The following is a 21,425-nucleotide window of genomic DNA, read 5'->3' on the forward strand; positions in this document are numbered from 1 at the left end:
ACGTTCTGCAGACAGAAGATTAAACTGTTTTTCATCAGCTTGACTGAAGGCGTGTTCAAACAAAACAAGCTGTAACAAGAGTCATTTACCTGCTTTTATTGGAGATAGAACTTTAAATTCAGGACTTTTACCTGTAAGGGAGTGTTATTTATTTATGTGTTGCTATTTAACTACAATGTTGAGTGCTGTAAGTTCCAGGAATGACCAGCAGGGGGAGCCACAGTCTTAAAAATACATTTATTTTTTCACAGAAGTTTCACGCTAAACTACGAGCAGCACTGTAATGGTCGTTATCTTTGACTCCCACACCAAACTAATCACAAAGACAAGCGCTGTGCTCTTAAACAAGCAGGTTTGTTAGGATGTATACAGTTAAAGCAGGCTTCATAAGCATCAAAAGGCCCCCAAAAAATGCAAAGTAAACCCCTGACATACCTTTAATCCCAAAGTAAAAGCCTAAAACGCAACTACTCCTGGTATAAAACTCGTCTTCAATGAGAAAATAACTTCATGAGAAATGGCTCACGCTTACAGAAGAGGCCAGAGTGAGATTTTAAGTGTCTCCCACTCACATTCAAAATTTCATTTCACACCACTGATGGCTGCGTAGCTTTTATAGAACAATGCTGTGTTCAAAACCTCAGTAACAGTACAACCTTAATGTTGACTAAAAATCTCAAGACTAATGACACATTATCTCCTGTTAAAGGATTTTACACACCAAACTGACAGAGAAACAGCTGCTGAGGATGGGGGTGGGAGGGTAGTACCTGAACACACTGCAAAAAAAAACAAAAAACACCTTCAAGTACTAGATTAGTCTCAAAAAACCTGTTGAGTTTAAATTAAAATCACATGGATTGCTTGGTTGGTTTAAGCTTCTCTTAAAGCCAGCGTGATGTAGAAGCTTCTGATGAGTAAACTTGATGATCACAGCTTAAACGGGTTGAGCTGAGGTCAGACTTTATTTACACGCCATCTAAATGTTTTCTGTCTTTTCTAAGGAGACTGCTCCGCAGGGACTAAAGAAGTGTTACACACAGAAGCATTGACACAATCTTTGTTCCACGTGTTGTTGAATGAGGCCGGGGGACGCTTGATGGGGGGCTTTAAACGCACCTGGAAGCTCCAACAACAGCTAATTTTTTAACACTTTTGGTTTTGATTGAAACGCAGAAACTTGTTTGATCAGTGGTATCAATTAAAAAAATATCTCCATGAACCTGAAGCACAAGTGAACATGATGTGCTGCTGAGTTTGGAGAAAACACACATTTAAAAACAACAATATTCAGTAACATGACTCAGCTGCTGATGGCTGAACGAGTCTCTGCTGTAACACACGTGGAAGACCGAGCTCCTCTAGTCCTCCGGTGTGTTGTGCCGTGTCCTCCCAGAGAACGAGGTGGTTTGATCTATGGCTGCTGAAGGTTCTGCTGGAGGTTTTAGACCAAGGCCCGGATTGCGAAGGAGATTCCAGCACCCAGTGCCAAGCCGAGGGACAAGAAGAAGGCCATGATGGCGCCCGCCGTCTCTGCCTCGTGCTGCGCCACCTTCCTGCACGAAGACAACAGAAAGCCGTCAGAAATGAGCGCAGCGGACGCGCTGGCTGTGATCAGACTGCAGATCTGAACTTCAGGACGGCGTGTGTGAGCTGCCGTTTGCTCATACAGTCCGTCCTGATCAGATGTGCGTGACTGAACGTCTCCTACTGATGCGTTGCTGAGGTAGCAATGGACACAGCTTAAAAAGCGACGCAGATCTGATGTTTATCAGGTTGTGAATGACACGAGGAGACATTTCTGGACCCTCACTCAAGTCGAGGCTGAGACACGTCTGCAGGAATCACCTCAAAATCAGACTTTTTGCTTTGTTCTCCGTGGTGACTCGAGTCCGAACACACGACCTGGAGCCGGTTAGCTTAGCCGAGGATAAAAACTGGAAGCGTGTTAACAAACCTGTCCAGCAGCTTCCACAGCTAACCGACTCGTGTTTCAGCTCCTCCCTGTAATTTGCAGACGTTGGTTTTGCACAACAAAAACTTTTTATTTGTGCACATAGTTTGATTCGGAGTTCATCTAAGAGTTCGTATGAGTAGCATATTAGTGCAACTCTGCCATAGTTACGCATCAGCGTGCACTTGGAGTCCAACAGATATGTTGGTACCAAGTGGCTGTTTGGGAGAATTTAGATCCGAGTGACTCATTTAAATAGTGACTCATAGTTTCTTTCTCATCAGAAACTCTGCAGCTCCTTCTTCTACCCTAAGATGGGCGTGTTCTACATCTTCTGATCTTACTCATGGGCGGACAACAATGACGGCCCGTATCCCGCACGTGTGCAGCGCTTACTTGGGTCCAAAGCACATGCAGAGGCTGGCCAGGTATCCGTTGGAGAAGGAGAAGAGGATCATGAAGATGATGTACCAGGCGTCGTGAGAAAACAGCACGGGGAGGTAGTGGCGAGGCTCGACGTTGCACAGCATGAAGAGCGGGATGAAGACGACCCGTACGCCAACCAGGACAGGAAGCCACATGCTGTCTTTACCCGGCTGGACACAGAGACACACACAGTTACCACGGAGACAGGCACCAGCTCACAACTCCAAACAACATGTGTGTTTATGCCCACATGTATACTGTGATATCATAACTAACTAACTAATACACCTCACTCACCAGTTTAAATACTAATTCTAAAGTTTTGTGGCTCTGAAATGTTGGTGAAAAGAAGACATTTGAAGGCATCATCTTGGTCTTTTCAGATTAAATTACAATAAAGTCTTTTATCCGCCCGTGGACACACTTACGCTGAAAAGGAAAAGGGAATAGATAACTTCCTGTGGTAAAGACGCGACTGCCTGAAGAACCTGGAGTCACAGGGCACCTCAGAAAACCCTGATCATTGTCGTTTGAGGATAATGAATGAGCTCACATGCCCCTGCAGCGGCTGACTGCTGTTATCTGCATTCCGCTGCAGGTCAGCCTGCGTCCGCTAACTGTACTCAGTTTGTTATATTAGATTCCATCCTCTCAATCACAGGAAATTAAACCTCTTCATTTATTTGTTATTTTATGGAAAAAAATTTTTTTAAAGGAGCTCGAAGCATGTTGTGTTGGGAGAGGAGCCAACGTCTTTCTCACAAAGAGAAACATTAGTACAACGTTTAATGCGTTAGCAAATACAAACTAACAAAAGCTCAATTCTTTGAGTTTTTTCGCTCACAGTGTGGATGATTAAATCTGATGGAGGTCATACACTTCTGACCAGGGGAGTCCCACTGGGGCCAAATGGGACAGAAGTAATGAACCAACAGCTCCAAAACGCAATGAATGCAAAATACTCCATTAAAGCTTGTTGGAGAAGTTACTCAGACATGTTTCCATGCCCTCCACAGACACCGAGCTCAGACGTGAAGCTGGCGTGAGGTCACCGTAGCTCTTCGGTTACCTCCCTGCTGCCATTGTTCGTGCAGATCCCCGCCGTCACTTTTCTCTGACCCCGAGAGAAACACACACCCGCAAGCATTCGCCTGAAAAAACTAACTCCTGATCTCAGAAGCTAAACTCTTGTCCTTTACTTTCACCGTAAACTCCGAGTGACTGTTGTTTTTCTGCCGCTCCTCACATGACAGCGATTTACTCATGGGTAAACATTTGATGCAGCCAGAGGCCTTCGTTAGACTCTCAACAAGTGCGTCTGTTGTTCACAGCGCCAAACGCCCGTTGGCCATTTCAAAATGTCTATAAGTCAAAAGTGTTTAGAAACAAGAGAATAATGTTCGGTTTGATTTAAGGAAGGTGGTGACTGTCATAAGTACATATTTGTTCTTTATAAATATGTTCTTTTACAGTGCAGATACGCAGGCTGTTGCTGGATCATATCCAGATCCACAAAGACCAAAACCCAGGATTTTTAGTTTCACGTTGTTTCAGAGTTGGTACTGACCCACATGCAGACGGCCGTCAGGCTCCTGCCCGCCCAGTCCATCACATTAAAGAGGAGGAAACACGACACGGGGATGAAGTAAGTCGCTGAAAAGGGATCAAAACAAACCGCCGTTAAAAGCCACACCTTCAGATGATAAAACTAAAATACACTACACATCAAATCAAACTGACTTGGCAAGAGAGACTGACTCAAAGAGTTTGCTCCCTTCAGAGCAAGCTTTTCTTTAAATTTGTGGGGCATACTTTCCCCACAAAGTGCCAAATCAATCCGATCTTCTTCCACTTCTGCACCTTTCTCTCACCAATTGCCCCTTTCTTTTTGTCAGTTTATCAGAGTTGCTGGCTCCCTTCTACAAAAACAGTTCACGGTTGGACAAAAAGGAGAAATCCAAACTCACTCCAGGCGCCTCCATCTGCTACTGTTGTTTTGACGTCAACGGTCACGGATGGGAAAGTTCCTATAGTGACGGTGAAGATGAAACACACCGACAGAGCCATCACCCAGATCTGACGGGAGAGAACAGGGAGAGAATTACAATTCAACCTGCTGAATCTCAGTCTGACATTTAAAAGTAGACTGACTGGAGCTGATGATATCAGACTGGAGACTGAGCAGATAGTTATATTACTATCTGTTATATTTCATATAACAAGGCTGCGTTTTTTGTTTTGTTTTTAAAAAAAATAAATGAATAAAAATCAGGATTTAATCGGTGCAGAGCTGAAGCCTGGAACTTGCCCTCACCGCACACCCGATTTCTCGCTGGTTCCTGGAGGGTGCAGAAAACTTTCTAATGCAGGTAACACACTGGGCCAGAACTCCACGCTAAAAAGAACACTGAAGCCTCTTGTGTTTGCGCTTGTAAACTACTGAACATTTTGCAAATTTTACCAGCAGTTTAGACATTTTAGCGTTAGCATCAACGTGGCTACACTGCGTTATATTTCTGTGGCCCTTACCACGCACAAGCTGCCAGCGTTGGGGGTTAACAAACTAATCTTTTCACCTGTTGATTAGCAATTTCCAAAGGAATGCATGAAATTCTTCCTGGCTTGTAAAGTGGGACTTAGGGGAGGGATGGGAATATTTAAACAGTTTCATGGCTCAGAGTTTACAGAAACCATTACAAAATGTTCTCACTGCGGTTATTGCAAGTTTGGTAAGTTTGGATCTGAAATAAAGACAGGACTGCTGATTGCTCTGCTAGGAAGAAAGCGGTCATTTGAACCTGTTTGAAGATGTTAAACACGGAAACACTGGGTTTGGCCTCGTCCTCCATCAGATTCACCACCGGTCGCTTCTCTGTTGGACTCTCTGAGAAACAAACAAACAAGTGAAGTGGCACTTAGCGTAGCATTACCATATTTGGGTGGGTGTGCTCTTTCACATAATGACGCCAATAAACCAAAGCGAACAGTTCAGTTAGTCGACAAAACAAACTTAAAGACTTTAAGACAATCCTTTGGGTACAAAGGCAAACCAGTCAACCAGAAACACTCTAGAAGGCACTCCTTACACAAAGTTAAGTTAAATATTCTGCTGTTTTCTTTTTTTTTTTAATCATTCGATAGATGAACAGCATTGACACAGGCTGTTGTAAATCTTTTGTGGAGATCTAAGTTCCCCAGATAAATGATCAAATAAACCTCAGCCTAAACCTAAGCCTCTGCAGACAAAGGAAACTCCAATTCTCAAAGAGGATTTCAATGAGAAACCTTAAAGTTCCCACTGCTAACCGCTAGTATTAAACTTTATGAAAAACAAGTCTGGAACAATCTTAACTGGAGTATTTGTTGGTGGGTTTTCCTGGTTAAAGCAATAAGAGACACACATGCAAGGAAATACAAAATAAACCTGAGTTCTAGGGGAAAAAAGCTGACAAATATCACAATGATGAGCTTATTGCAACTGTGTGAGTCACTCAGTTCCAATAGCAGGTGACAAACATCCTCTGTGATGTTCAGTAAACCTAAATAAAACGACTTCCTCAACCTCACAGATCAGGCCCATGAAAGTTCTTTAGGTACCTTTTTTGAGTAAATCCATCTTGTTCTCCTCATCTGCAGATTTCCGAGAGCCATTACTCTCGATGTAGTACTGAAAGAACTCCTGTTGAAGAGAACAATGACCATAATGAGCCACTTCCACTGAGGCAGGAGAACAAAGACACAAGGGAGACAATGGTTCACTGAGATGCTGCGAATCACAAAAACATCCACTTTCTAAAGCACAAAGAGCTTTTCAAAAGGGAGTTTTAACGGCAAAAGAAAACCTGATGCTTAACTAAAGTCTGCAAATCAAACTGTGGTGTTTTACCATCCTGGGCAGAGTGAGGTAGGACATTATGGCCAGAAGAATAACAACACAGGCTGTGATGAAGTATCCAAAAGCACTGTCCTGCAGTTCTGATCCAGCTGAAGACCAAAGACACACAGAACCATTAATGTTTTGTCTTCTCATACAAAATCACATCAAGTTTCAGTGTTCTTCTTTAAAAATGATACTCAAGAATTGCCTCATCTGCCAAAATCTTAATAAATCAACTGAATATTCAGTCTACAACCTGTGAGAAAATGGTGACTAATGGCTTAAAGCCAACAATACTTTGAATGATTCACCCATCTGTTGCAGCTCAGAAGCCACATATAAGTGAAGCAAACAACTAAAAGCACATAAGGCACATGTCACTGCTCAGGACAGAGCTCTTAAAGATGTCCAAGAAAGCCAAATCTGATAAACAGATTCTTTATTCAGCTGAGGAAGAGTTTGTGTGCGACTGTGCTTCTTTAACTGAAAGCTTGTGCTACAAAGTTTAACTGCAGCTACAGTCACATTTATAAATTGTGAGAAACATTAGAGACATGTTTCTATGGGTGTTATTAATACATATATATTGTTTTTAGAAGATAAAAGAGACAGTTTTATCTGTCCACCTGCAGAAGAACCTCCAAAAACCGTTCAAATACAGTTATGTTTTCAGTCTGTTAAATCAATCCTTCAGTCGAACGCTGGTCACATTTACGTTAACGTTTCTCACAGCTTCATTCAGACAAACTGATGACTGTCATGAGTACAATGGTTACCACTGAAGTGAGACTGGATACTACATTAACTATGGATATGATCAATCAATAAAAATAAATCAAAGTCTGAGTCTTGTTAGGGGAACAGGAAATACGGCCACAGCAGCTGATATTAGCCCTGCCGGCACTGTAGTTGTGTAAAGCAGTAGAGGAGTGCAGATGAGAACATCACTTCACTCTGCATATTTCAGCTTTTCACCCGCCAGGTTATTAATCAAACTGACAGGTTCTGTCCACTGCAGAAAAACAATCGTTATCTTCGTCCCCAGAGCAGAGAACATTTAGAGAACAAAATTTGGTTTGGCTCAAGTGTTGTGATCACTCGGCCCTTAAATCAGACTTGAACGTGACAAATAAGTCCTGCTCTGCCCGACCTTTGGGCAATTGTTTCAGCAGAGAAGCACCACAGAGCTCAGTATACATGCTCAGTCGCAGATAAAAATAGGTTTGTTTATTTCCCCACCACCTGTTTTCATAGAGGAGGTGTACGTGAGGTTTGTGACTTACTGGCCAGAGCGCAGATCATGGAGAAAGCAGCGAAGGTGCCAGCCAGCCCCTGTCCGCTCATGATGGGAGTGGTGTAGGAGGCAGGCAGGATCCCTGCCAGCCCGAACAGGCTGCCCTGAAGAATGGCCCCGAACGCTGGTGAAGGACAGAAACAGTCATATGGAGCTTTAACGGCCTGTACAGTTTACACTCCCAGCAAAAGGAGCAACTATCACACAGAGAAATGACACCTTTTCTTAAAACAATAAGAATCAAAGTTAACTCTTTTCTTTACTGTTGCATTTCTCACTCAGTCAACATTGAGGCCAATAACGCTCTTTCATGCAAACACATTACACAACAACTGTGGGGCTCGCTGCAGAATTCTAGTGACACGACCTTTAGGAGGGAAGCGCCGATGTAAAAATCAAAGCTTTAGGGTCATCCTGTCCAGAACAAAACACGATGGGCTTTTAGGCATGAGAATCTGGGGGTCAGAACTGGCCCGCTGGGGTTAAGGGGGGGTGAGCTTATCCCTGCAGCTCAGTGACTCAATATGAATAAACAAACACTGTGAAACCTCAGAGTGTGTTGAGAAGCTCATTGTGGTATGAAGATATGTACTGTATGTGAAGTTTTCCCCATAATGCCGGATATGATGGAAGTGATTATTAACATGACTTCAGCCTGGAACAGACAACTTTATTTAGTGCAGCCTAATAAAAGAGTCCATCAACTCTTACTAACCATCATGAATTCTCATTAATATATAATCATCGAGTCATGCTTCTTTGGGAGGCTGCAGTCTGTGTTGCAACGCAGCATCATAAATATAAAAAAAAAAAAAGGGACAAATTCTTTTAGAAAAATCCTCTTGCTGTGCTTAAAAACATATTTTGGGTTCCTGAAATGATTTCCCTCTAAAACTCCGACATAATAAAGCCCCGTTACTTTGTTTGGGGGTGCTTAGGTCTGAAAATATATCATTCAGCGAGCCATTCAAATTCGTCTGGGACGCACATCGCAGCTGGAGTTTAGATTAGAATTATTAGCCGTCTTCCTCTTTATCTCCACCCACAGCTTGACATCAAACCTTTGAGGTCTGCAAGCATCGAACCTGCTAGAAATATGTTACAACAACGAAAAAAAAACTGCACAAAGTAGGACCCATCATTACACTGAGCTCCAGCCGAGGGAGAAAACAGGGGCCCTGTGGATGGACCTCATTTTCGAGGGCATTTGCTGCAGCAGTGTATTTTTAATAACCTGGACCAGTTCGTTATGTGACTCATGACCCCATTGTGCAAAAGAGGGAGCGGTACCAACTGTCTGGAGACAAGGATAATGTAGGTATTTAATATAATCTAGCTTTGTGATTCTTTGGCTGTTAGCGAAGTTAGGGTGTCATAACTTAAAATGCGTTGATGTTAAAATGAATCCTTGGGGAAAACTTTTCAGAGATGCAGTCGTGAATAAAACTGCCAGTGAAGCATTTTTCTGTTAGTTTAGCGTGAGGTAGCGGCAGCTTCTAACCTCTGTGCTGTACACTCTCTCATACTTTAATATGTGATTTGATGTATGTCAAGTGTAATTTGTGTCTCTCTCTAAAGACGGGGCTGAGAAGGGCTCCGTTGTATCTCATCTTTGTGAAATTATGACCAAATCACATTTCATTTAGACCCCAGGAAACCGTGCCAACTGTGAAAAAAGGGCATAGTGTGTCTTTTTTAAATTAAAAAATATTTTGTTTTACTATTGAGTCTAATTGTATCAAGTGTATAGTTCAGGATGACAAGTTCACCATTTCTCTGCTTTGTTCTGAGACTGTTGGGTTCACGTATGCACAGCAGGTCGTTCCCATTTGATAAGGATCAGACATTTAAAGTTGTGACTTTTGAGCTTTGAAAGATTTCTCTGCACTTTTTAAACGGTGGTCGTAAAGAAACCTATTCTTTTGAGATATTCTTTGTATAATGGCATAAAGAGACGTTCGTCTTTTCAAACCCAACACGGAACAGATCTGAGAGGCTGTTAAGACTTGATTGGTTCAATGCAGCATCAGAGCACACACACATGAACCTTGACTCGCTGCATCAAACCAGTTGGTATAAAAAAAAAAAAAAACAGCTTGAATCATGCTGTAAAAAACTTATATAAAAAATATATATTTTCAAAAACCTGAAAAACTCACAGTTTATGCAAACAATCTTGATCATAGTGAGGGTGAAGAAGGTAACAGGAGCCATTTCCACCTTGACAAGCACTGCTGTGAGCATGAAAACCCCCAGGATGACCGTCAAGCTGCCCGAGATCCGCAGCTTCTGAGGAATCCTGAAAAATAGACACATAAATGTATAAATGTATAAGACCCAATACTGCGGAGCATCAGTTTCTGCACAAGCGCCGACCAATCAGCCATGACCATTTAAAAACATTACGTAGAAGAAAAAAAGTTACACAATATAGCAAAAGGAAGGAATAAAATTCAGATTTCAGAGAAAATTAAATCCTTTCCAAGGAAGGAAAGGATTTAAAGTTGGTGGAAAATAAGGCTGATGAGTTAGTTTCAATGAAAAAGTATCTGTTCTGGAACAAAAGAAAAAAACTAAAACAAAGTGATGTGAGAAAGAACCGGCAGAACAAAGAAGGTCAGGAGGAAGAAGACAGGGGTAAGTGGAGAACATAAATAGCATTGCTAGGTGTGTTTTTGCACAGTATGACCCCACTCCTGAACTCTCAGTCCAAGTCTAATTAAAGCAAACACGAAAAAGGTATAAAGTCATGACAGGGACCACGTTACACAAAGGGGGTCAGAGCAGGAAACGCATTGAAGAAAGTTGATTGGGTTGCATTGTATGAAATATCCTGAGTAACACAAAACTAGAAATCAGTCGCTGTGTTACAAAAACAAATCATTAAACCGTTAATGAACGTTGAAATAAGTCTTGCACTCTTTCAGTTGATCTTTTGACTGTACAAGTTTTTGTTTATTCTCATTTAACATCTTTGTATGTAACGCATGTGCAACAGTCAGCGACTGATATGGCCATCACAACCACGAGCTTTCCATGTGTGTTCAGGATGAACTTTATCTGCATCAGAAACTGCAGCCTTCCACATCTTTCCACTGGTAGGTTTACTTTACTCACAGTAAAACCCAAGTTCTGGAAGAGCCCATGTGTTTCCAATATAATTTATATCTTGTGAGAAGGGAGTTGGGTCGTTCCTGGCTCAACTTTGAGGAGTTTGCTGGCTATCCAAACAGGAGATTATTTCCATGCACTTGATGAAAAGCTGCAGACTTCTTTCTGTGTACCTGGAAGATGCCTTGTAGGAAGCCAAAGGAACAATGTTTTGATAATTATCTGTGTTTTTTCAGTTGTGTCTGGAGAGGATGAACTTGATATGCTTACCTGATGAAAGATTGTATCAGTGTGCCCACATGGTTTAGAACAAAAATGAAACTGCACAACTTAAGGAATAAACAAACAAATAAAATCCTCAGTAGGCCTGACTCAGCTGACAATTTAGACCAAGAGGGACGTGACTGAACTCTGGTAACTCAAGATCTCAGTTATAGCTGTAACTGTAATATTTACATGGGGGGGGGGGGAGACTTTTAACCTTTAACTGTTAAACTTTTTGCTCACAGTGCAAAGGACAAAACTCAAGCAGATTTACTTGGGTTTTTGTTTATCTTGTAAAGTAATACTTTACTCTGTGACATTTTGATAACTTATAACTGTATTTTTTGTGTTTATGACCAAATAATTTATTAATAATGCAGTCAAGACTTAACAAATATAAAAGCCTAACATTAGAAGTTGATTTAGGCAGCTGCTATTCAGTATTAAGTTTAAAAGTCTAGTACCATAAGTTAGTGCATTACATAAAAAGCTACACAACCATATTGCCAGATAAGTATAATCCCTTTCGAGCACTCATTAGGTACCTTGAACAAATAAAGAACAGACAAAACAGAGGCTACTGTCTTTGGAAAGGAGAATGATTAAAAAAGTCTGCGCTTTATTTTAGTCTGTAAAGTTAAAAACCACAAACCAAGCCAGATATCCGAGTGTCAGTCTGGACTCGGACCTGTACTTCCACAGCGATATGATGTGGATTAAATGACTAATGTCTCAAATGTTTCATTTTATTTGGGATTACTTGCTTAATTTCATTTCAAAAGCTGGTCCGTGCATTAGTAGACTTGATTACTGTAACTGTCGGCAGCCGCTGGCGCTCGAGTCCTCACTTAGACCAGAAATAGACCAGAACACACAAGACACGAGGAAACACAAATCTATGGGATCGGTTTCTTTTCTTTTGGTCAGAGTGTGTCAGTGAGCAGGAACACGAGTACCTCTGATGTATGAAGGAGTTGAGGCAGGTGAAAATGAGCAGGGGCACCATGGCGCACAGCGTCATCACGTTGTTAAACTTTGACTGCAGCACATTGCGAGTATCGAGAAAGGTCTCGTTGGCCGTCAGATTGGGCGAGAGGCCAGTTGGTGGGTCCTTCAGTCTGCTGGTGAAGTACTGAGGAAAACCATGAAGCAACACACATTCATTACACTTGTTTTCTTGCTACTCAACAGTTAAACTTTTTTAAGAAAGACCTGAATGGACTTTTATTTTTTAAAAAGGCCACAAATGAGAAGCATCTCTTCCTCATGACTGTAGGAGTTTTGCATTGATCCCCATCAGTTTGAGTTATGAACTGTGTATGTTCAACAAGAAAAAGGTTAGAGTTATGCTAGACCACACAAATAACCATCTTTATGGTCCAGGTCTCATAAGTGCGTTTTATTTACCAGTGTTTTTCTTTTTTTAAACTTTTATTTTCTCTATCATAACAACGATACAATTTAAGCGTCACCATACAGTCTTCTTTAAGGTAAGCCCACATTATATTGCACATAACAAAACCTCCATTCCACATTTAACTCAGAGTTAACCCTCTGAAGCTCAAGAAGAATTTCTGGGATTAGAGACTGAACCACAGCAATAGAAATCCACCTGGCTGCAGTCATTTCAGCTGTCCTGAGTGAAAGGTAAACAAATAACCTTTGTTTCCTTTGAGATAAGCTACTTTCCTCCAAGCGGAGCCTAACCTTTCAGTTAACTAACTGACACGGGCTGGTCTCCTACTCCAAGGATTAAGAGCATTCGCCATCAGACAGTCTCACATTCAGGGGATTAAAAGCATTCTTAAACCTACCATCGCTGCAGTCATGAAGAAATTCCACGGTAAGAGAGTTCCCAGGCCCAGGATGAAGAAAATGATCCATACTGCATTGTATCTGGGAGAGCAGCAAAAGGAAATCTACATGAAAGTACATCAATCAAGTCATTCATCTTTATATCAACAAACAATCTCCAACTACTTATTCTCTGGATCTCATCCAAGCTTCATTTTGAGCATGCGGATGTTCAACATGAGGCTAAGAGAACAAACACACACACAAAAAAAATAAACAGCCTTTCTTCCCTTTTTGAATCACTTCTCTTACTTGTCTCGAGGTGCGTTGATGGCCGTCATGATTCGCAGGCTGTTGCAGGTTCAGTGCTTGATTGAGGCAAAACAAGGTCTGCAATGATCAGAAAGAAACAGTCGTTTCCAAAACCTGCCAGCACAGACATTTCCTCTATAAGCAGCCATCTACGTCTTCCTTCTAAATGCAGATATTTACGCAGCAATTTAATAATGAGCCTTGTTCCAGGGGTTATCCTGTAAACCACTCACACACACACTCTGTGTTCGCCACGCCTCTGAATTGCATCTGTTTGCAGTATGATGCACATTGGCAGCATGTTTAGATGTGGTTTTCCACTGTTAACTTCTTGTATTTAGAAAGTTGGTAACAAACTACTGCTGTGGGTTAATTAATTCAACTAATGTTATTTTGCAGAGGAGGTTAAGACACAGTTTATAAAAGCAGGAGCTGAAACTTGGAGCCTGTGCTTCAGAGCAAGATGGCACAAACAGGCCGTAGTAGCTTTGCACCACCAACAACCCCAACTGGAAGAGGTCTACAGTCATTTGCATGTTTTTCTTTATATCTGGTGAGTCTTAAGCTTGAAAACTTAGTAAAACCCAAACTAACAGCTTTAAGACTCCCTTTACGGTCCTTCAGACAACCTGACAGACCTTATTATGGGATTTCACAGAAACCAAACAACTGATTCAAACAAAGCTACAAGAATCAGTTTAAAGAACACCTAAAACTGCAAGACACAAGTTCCACTTCCTAAATTTTGCTTGTTCACAAACGTTTCTCAGTCACTACAGAGCAAGACAATCAAGCCACAAGAGCATTAAGTGGTCAATCATCCACCCAACAAGCAATTAAAAAAAATTAATCTTGCCGCTTTTCTGGTGCAGTTATGCAGTGGTTGTGAAGCTGAGACGACAAACATCATACGGGCCGAAAACATATTATCGCCCCCATACAGCATTCCTCTCACGTGTGGTAAATCAAATATGACAAACAGGAAAAAAATGCCAATGATCGGTCCATATTACCCTTAAAAATAAACTTACTTAGAGAAGAGGTCGAGCGCAGACGGAGGGTTGCTCCTTCCACTCACCAGATGCACAGTGAGGAAAGGCTGAGCAGCCTCCGAATGCTTGAGTTTATAACATACAGAGGTTTAGTGGGTTGACACCCAGCTGTTTTCAGCTCATTGGAACGGCCCCTCTTTGCATCTCAGTGTCCATCCCTCCCTCTTGTCTCAAAGACCCCGTTCTCCTCGACTCCACCCTTCCTCTACCTCTGTGTATTTACATTCCTTTCATGCATGCGTAACACTTTTTGGCATACAGATGTCAGCTCCTAGATTAATAGTAATAGGTAATAGGAGCGATAGTTGTTTGTTACCTCTCACACTGTCACTCTCAGCACCTCTAATGCATCTACCTTCCTATCTGTTGTTCTCTTTTGTTCATTCTATTGTCCTCTCTTTCGGGCAAATAAATTCCTCCTTTTGCTCTCATTATCTTAACACATCCAACACTGTAATGCGCTCTCCCCTCCCTCAGAGAAAGTTTCCTCCTGAAATTAATGGGGTGCACGTGTTCAGTTAGTTGTGCAACTCCTTCACCAAACAGAATGAGCTCATTTGAAGACAGGAGAAATATGGGAATGAGAGCAGCTTTATTAGTTATTCCCTTGCATCTATATAAGCTTAACTCTGACTTGTCTTGTTTAGCATATTCATGCAGGAGTGATTCAGTGACAGCCGGATCATCTGGGTGTGTTAGTCCATTATTGAGAAGCTCCATTTTGGTTTGGACTCGCATATTTTCGTGAACTTTCGTTACCACAAAAAAGGAAATGCATTCAACATACTAGCAGGAACTTCACGTAAGCCAAGTTTCAAAGTTTCACCTGCACAAATTTACAGTGAAATCATCTAATAATATTAAGGCAACAAGGAAGTGGAAAAAAATGCAAAGAAACTTAAAAGACGGACCGACTTTCATTCTGGACAGCACGTCTGGTACGTCCCCTCTTCCTGTCTGTACAGTGCTGCGAGCCCGCACCACACAGTAACATATAGACAGACATTAGTTTGATTGATATAAATTTGAAGACGAAGATGTTGTCCGGCTTCCATACAAGCGGCAAACTTCTCACTACTGGGAACCACAGACTCACTGTGACACCATCAGAGAGAGGGCAAAGACGTGAGCATTGTTGGCATCGAGTGGGCGCTGTAGCTCAGCTGTGTTGGGGATATAAAGGAGTTGCCAGAGGCAAGACAAGTTGTATCCTGTTGCAGCATATAAGACCCGACTGAACTGCTGCTTCATCTATAAACTCAGTTTAAGCAGCAGTTACTTTTTCTTGATTACAATGTGCACCTTTAATGAAAGCAAGTATTTCCAAAGGCCACCGTTATAATAGAGTATTGCAGAGCATTTATTTCAAATTGGGAAAACTGTTGTTTCAGTAGATCAATAGATAAACTAAATATGAAAAAGGAAAAACCCTTCAAAATGGTTTAGCAAATTTAAGAGATGTCAAGCCTACACAGCAGAAATCATGAATAATACACACTTCTGGTGTGTTGAAATAAATGATTAAATGTACCACAGAAAGGGGAGAAAAGGGAGCCTCGAACACTGTATATACAGTCAAATTAAACCCTGAAGTTAAAAGATAGGAGAAAATACAATCCAAGGCAAGAATAGGCTGGCATGAGTAGTTAAGCTCATCAGTAGTATCCTACCAGTGTGGAAAGCAGGTAAGGGGGAACTCTCCTTTTGTTGTTATGAATGAAGCTGAATTCCAGATAAGATGAAATGTGGGACAGCATTAGTTACACCTATTAGATTTAATGAGCAACACTGAAGGAAAACATAACATATGAGAACTACTTAGATTACTCAAAACAAGCTAAAGTCACTCAGGGATTCACAGACCTCAGTATTTGCAAGGCATACGTTCTTGTTGCTTATAGACACGATGAATCGATTGGTTGATCTGGCTGGTCATGAGGATGCCGTGAGTGAGCACAGAGAGTCCTCTATATGAAGGAGGCCAACACACGATAACTCATTAAGTATCACGGATCGAAACGACACGGGACTGCTATAGCAGACATTCACTGAGAGACCACTGTCTGAGAGAGGTCCGCGTGGAACGCAGGATGGGAAAAGAGTTCACCTTTGGGATAACAAGACATGGTCATGGCAGGTCAGGAGCTCCCATCCTCTGCTGAACTCTTTGACTGAAAAGATAAGATTTTTACTTGTTACTTTTGGTGGTTTTCTCCACAGAAGAAAGACCGTATTTGATCTGGAGGCTTTAGTCATTTTCATTCTTGAACTAGCTTAACCCAGACCTAAGCACCTGCTTCATAATTTCTCAATCTTCTGCCACCTCTCTCCTCTGGCTGCCATGACAAATTTGCATGTAATCTCACTGCTCAGCTCAGTGAGGCCAAACATTATTCATAGGGAGTGTCATTACAGAACCCCAGCAAGTCACAGTTTAAGGCATATTGACTGAGTCGTGTCCCATATTCTTGTAAGACAAACCATTTCAAAGTGTGTTTCAGGGGAGCCTCAGTGAATGGAGAAGAAAGAATAGCCATCAGAAGAATAGCTCAGATATATATGTGACGTGATTAAGGAGTTCAGATACACGAGTTCTTGGAAAATGTGAGTCCTAAATACTTTAAGATAGTCCTTTTTTTGTATTTAGTGTGGTGTGGACACGTCAGGTGTCAGCACGTGGCGATTTTGGCTAATTTGCTAATTTTGCACAGGATTTAAAAAAAAAAAAAAAAAAAAGAGGATAATTATGGTTCCACAGGTATCAAGACATTTAACTAAAGTAAGTGATATGGTAGAGAGGGGAAGGCTTAATGTTTCAGACTTTGAAAATCCCTGCTGTCAAGTATGCCTCTCTCAACCTCATCATCATCATCAGCACGAGCCAGCTGGCAAACGGCGCCTGGTGCTGAAACGGCGCCCGCCACACACACACAAACACAGGCACTTTGCAGTCTGTGGAGTGGTACACTTTCCCATTTTCACTGGCTGGCCTCTCGGTGACACTCAACAAACAGCGCCCTTAAGAACAAAGATTTAACTTGCTGTGACTGCAAGTTAGCCTACCTTTTTCCTGATCTTATAACAAGGTATAAAATAAATCTAGAAATCATCCCAAACTCACTCCGATTGCAGCTGCGTCCAAACTTTCACTTATGTAACACAAACCTGATCTTTTTAGTTCTAATTTCATGCAACATTACAAAAAAAAGTAATTTTTCACAGGATTAAAAAAAAAAAAAAAAAGAGGATAATTATGGTTCTATAGGTATCAAGACATTTAACTAAAGTAAGTGATATGGTAGAGAGGCTTAATATTTCAACAACATTTTTGTAAAAACCATAATTTTTTTGCAGCTTTTTTCAGATGAAGCAGAGGAAAATCATATGGAATCCCCTTTTAATTCAATTCAATAATACTTTATTTATCCCAGAGGGAAATTAAATGTTGATGTAGCTCAATTAAATCAAGGAGTTATTATAGATGCTGATGGCTGTGGGCAGGAATGATTTCCTGTAGCGGTCCGTTTTGCATCCAAACTGAAGAAGCCTTTGACTGAAGAGACTCTGTTTTCCGATAACAGTCTCATGGAGAGGATGTTCAGGGTTGTCCATAATTCTCTTGATTTTATGCAAAATCCTTCTTTGCATTATGGTCTCCAGAGGTTCCACAGTCGTCCCCAGAACAGAACCAGCCTTCCTTATCAGGTTGTTGAGTCTTTTTAGGTCCCTGGTTCTGATGCTGCTGCCCCAACAGATGACGCCAGAGGAAATGATGCTCTCAACAACAGACTTGTAGAAGAGCTGCAACATCTTGTTGCAAACCTTGAAGGACCTTAGCTTCCTCAAGAAGTACAGTCTGCTCGGTCCTTTCTTGTAGATGGCTTCACTGTTGTGTCTCCAGTCCAGTCTGTTGTCCAGATGAACACCAAGGTATTTATATTCCTCAACCACCTCCACTTCTTCTCCCATGATGGAAACAGGGTTTGATCTGACCCTGTTTCTCCTGAAATCTACAATCATCTCCTTTGTTTTGTTAACATTCAAGATGAGATGATTGTTCCCACACCATGCCACAAAGCGGTCCACCAGCTCTCTGTACTCAGCTTCTTGTCCATCTCTGATACACCCGACCACTGCAGAGTCATCTGAATATTTCTGTAGATGACAGGAGTCTGACTTGTACTGGAAGTCTGAAGTGTACAGAGTGAAAAGGAATGGTGAGAGTACAGTCCCCTGTGGTGCTCCTGTGCTGCTGATCACCTGGTTAGACACACAATTCTTCAGTCTGACAAACTGTGGTCTGTTTGTCAGGTAGTCATTAATCCAGGTGATTGTTGAGGCCTCCACCTGAGTCTTCTGGAGTTTCAGACGAAGCAGATCAGGCTGGATTGTGTTAAATGCACTGGAGAAATCAAAGAACATGATCCTCACAGTGCTGCCTGCTTTGTCCAGATGACAGTGGGTTTGTTGAAGCAGGTGTATGATAGCGTCTTCAACTCCAACTCCATGGCGATAAGCAAACTGCAGGGGGTCCTGATATGTGCTGGTTTGCTTACACAGGTGGGTCAACAGGAGTCTCTCCAGGACCTTCATGATGTGGGATGTCAGGGCAACAGGTCTGTAGTCATTGATGACTGAAGGGTGAGTTTTCTTTGGTACCTGAACCAGACAGGATGTCTTCCACAACAGTGGTACCTTCTCTTGGGTCAAGCTAAGGTTGAAAAGGTGTTGCAGAATCCCACAGAGCTGCTCTGCACAGGCCTTCAGGACTCGGGGGCTGACACCATCTGGACCTGCAGCCTTGTTCCGGTTCAGTCTTTCCAACTGCCTCTTCACCTGACTTCTAGAAACAGAAAAGTGGGAGGGGGAGGCAAAGGGGACAGCAGCATCTCCTGATTGGGTTGAAGACAAACTAGTGGAAGCAGAAGAATCCATGACTGAGGTGGAGGTGGAGATGTTACAGGAAAGCTGTGGGTCAGAGGAGGGTGGGATGTCTCTTTGGCTGGGAACAGGAGGGGAGGATGGTGAGCTTGTTCCTGAAATGAACCTGTTGAAGAATGTGTTCAGCTCATTTGCTCTGTCCAGACTTCCATCCATCCGATCCTCCCTCTGCTTGAGGCCTTTGATCTTCTTCATTCCTGACCTCACATCTCTGATATTGTTCCTCTGCAGTTTACTCTCAAGCTTCTTTCTATACAGTCTCCTTGCTCTCTCTGATCTTGACTTTGAGCTGCTTCTGTATACTCCTCAGTAACTCCCTGTCTCGCTCCCTAAAGGCTCTTTTTTTCTTGTTCAATAGTTCCTTTAGCTCACTGGTGATCCAGGGTTTGTTATTAGGGAAGCATCTCACTGTTCTGGTGGGGATGGTGTTGTCCACACAGAAGTTTATATAGTCAGTCACACACTCAGTCATGGCATTAATGTCCTCTCCATGTGGCTTACAAAGAGAAATCCAATCGGTTGCATCAAAACAACCCTGTAAGGCTTCTTCAGCTTCCTGTGACCACTTCTCTAACAGTCCTTTTTGTGACAGGTAGTCTCTGGACAAGGGGTTTATATGCTGAACAGAGAAAAACAAGGTTGTGATCTGATTTACCCAGGGGAGGTCTTGATTTGGAAATGTATGAATCCTTGACATTTGTGTAAAACAAATCCAATGTCTTGTTTTCTCTGGTAGAGCAGCTGACAAACTGTTGAAAAGTTGGCAGTGTAGCAGAGAGTGAGGCATGATTAAAATCACCAGATATTGCCACAAAAGAATTGGGGTGTTGAGTCTGTATCTTAGCAACAACGGAACTGATGACATCACATGCAGTGTCGGCAACAGCTGAGGGTGGAATGTAAACAGCCACCAAAACAACACTGGTGAACTCTCTTGGCAAATAATATGGACGAAAACTTACTGCCAATAGTTCAATGTCAGGACTGCAGAGACGACTCTTCACAGTAACATGTCCTGGGTGACACCATCTGTTGTTGACAAGCACTACCAATCCACCCCCTTTCCTTTTCCTGCTACTCTTTAAATCTCGATCTGCTCGTACAGTCAGGAAGCCCGGCAGAGAGACGCTGGAGTCAGGGATATGATCCTGTAGCCATGTCTCAGTAAAACACATAATGCTACATTCCCGATATTCTTGCTGAGTCCTTGTCAAGGCTAGAAGTTCATCCAACTTGTTAGCTAACGATCTTACATTGCCCATGATGACGGATGGCAGAGATGGTTTGAACTTCTTCTTTCTTTCTCTCCTCTTTGCTCCTGCTCTGCATCCACGACGCCTCCTTTTCAATTCCAGTGGGATTTCTGGCTTCAGTTGTCGAATTATTTCTGCTTTTCCAATGTTAATCAGCTGCTCCCTGTTGTAAACCACCTTGTTGCTATGGTTATGCATCATAACAAAAGAGCAAAATATACAAAAGTATTGGGAAAAATCAATCCAGCTGCACAGCATCCAAGGCAGGAAGGAACAGTTGTCCAAAAAATGCAATTTCTTCCAAGAAAAAACAGGAATGAAATTTAGAAAAAAGAATAAATCTCAATGTGAGGTACAGAGCTACTCCAACGTGCTGCCACCCTCAGCAGCGCATTCTAGAATCAATCAATGGGCATTTCTCAAATAAACAGCTGGACAAATATAAATATGTAATTAAGTCTGGAGGTAAAGGAAAGTGCTCGTGGAGCTTTTTGAGCCGTTAAAAGCAATTATAAAACTCCTTCAAGAAAGTAACTGAACTCTGTGGTAAAAGTTTGTTTTTCCCAATCAGCCGTGTGTGAAATCTGTAGCAACATACGGGTCCAATAATGAAGTGTCAGGACAGAAAACTAACGCACACCGCCTACAACGTAGAAAATGTAGCTACAACAAATTATATGAAAAAAACAAATGGTAAGAAACAGGACTCAATGTTTGTGAGCGTATTATAAGAAACTGGGGGAAGGAAATGGGACCTGAACCCAGAAAAGCCAAATGTAAACCATCATAAACACCTAAAAAGGAGCTGAATGAACGCCCTCCAATTATGATAATTCCATAGTTTCAAGATCCCTTAAATCACTTCTCAAACTGCACATTTCATTAAGGCCGAATGTTGGCAAAAAAGGACCGAAGTTCAAATGTTGTCACAGTATCGAGCTCTTACAGGGTCACCTTTCTTCCCAGGCTGAGACGTGGAATACTTTGATGTTGGTCATATGATGAGCGGGAGGAATAACCTCCTTCCTCGAGGTCATTTCCCAGTGCTTATAGAGGTTAAACACTCACATGTCATGCCATTTTCTCGTAATAGCATCAAACTGAAAACAATTCTCAGAAGTTATCAGAGGAAACTGTCAGCAGTGAA

General features: G+C 41.9%; 1 protein-coding gene across 5 annotated transcripts in view; it reads right to left on the reverse strand.

The window, feature by feature from the left end:
* Positions 1 to 223: 223 nt before the first annotated feature.
* LOC142396438 (equilibrative nucleoside transporter 1-like) overlaps positions 224 to 21,425 on the reverse strand; it is a 45,476-nt gene continuing 24,274 nt past the window's right edge. For 3 of the 5 annotated variants that reach the window (XM_075479195.1, XM_075479176.1, XM_075479204.1), the window contains 12 exons: positions 13,033 to 13,110; positions 12,741 to 12,822; positions 11,883 to 12,058; positions 9,711 to 9,850; positions 7,541 to 7,675; positions 6,267 to 6,364; positions 5,978 to 6,059; positions 5,179 to 5,264; positions 4,348 to 4,456; positions 3,948 to 4,033; positions 2,351 to 2,550; positions 224 to 1,556 (listed from right to left, as the gene is read on the reverse strand). In XM_075479195.1, the coding sequence (XP_075335310.1) occupies positions 1,445 to 1,556; positions 2,351 to 2,550; positions 3,948 to 4,033; positions 4,348 to 4,456; positions 5,179 to 5,264; positions 5,978 to 6,059; positions 6,267 to 6,364; positions 7,541 to 7,675; positions 9,711 to 9,850; positions 11,883 to 12,058; positions 12,741 to 12,822; positions 13,033 to 13,061 (1,335 nt within the window). In that variant the 5' untranslated portion in view covers positions 13,062 to 13,110 and the 3' untranslated portion in view covers positions 224 to 1,444. Of the gene's footprint in view, positions 1,557 to 2,350; positions 2,551 to 3,947; positions 4,034 to 4,347; positions 4,457 to 5,178; positions 5,265 to 5,977; positions 6,060 to 6,266; positions 6,365 to 7,540; positions 7,676 to 9,710; positions 9,851 to 11,882; positions 12,059 to 12,740; positions 12,823 to 13,032; positions 13,111 to 14,063; positions 14,143 to 14,995; positions 15,016 to 21,425 lie in introns of those variants that run through there. The other 2 variants (XM_075479213.1, XM_075479184.1) reach the window with 2 other exon arrangements.

This window comes from Odontesthes bonariensis, chromosome 2 (genome assembly GCF_027942865.1).
Source record: "Odontesthes bonariensis isolate fOdoBon6 chromosome 2, fOdoBon6.hap1, whole genome shotgun sequence".
NCBI classification, from domain to species: Eukaryota; Metazoa; Chordata; class Actinopteri; order Atheriniformes; family Atherinopsidae; genus Odontesthes; species Odontesthes bonariensis.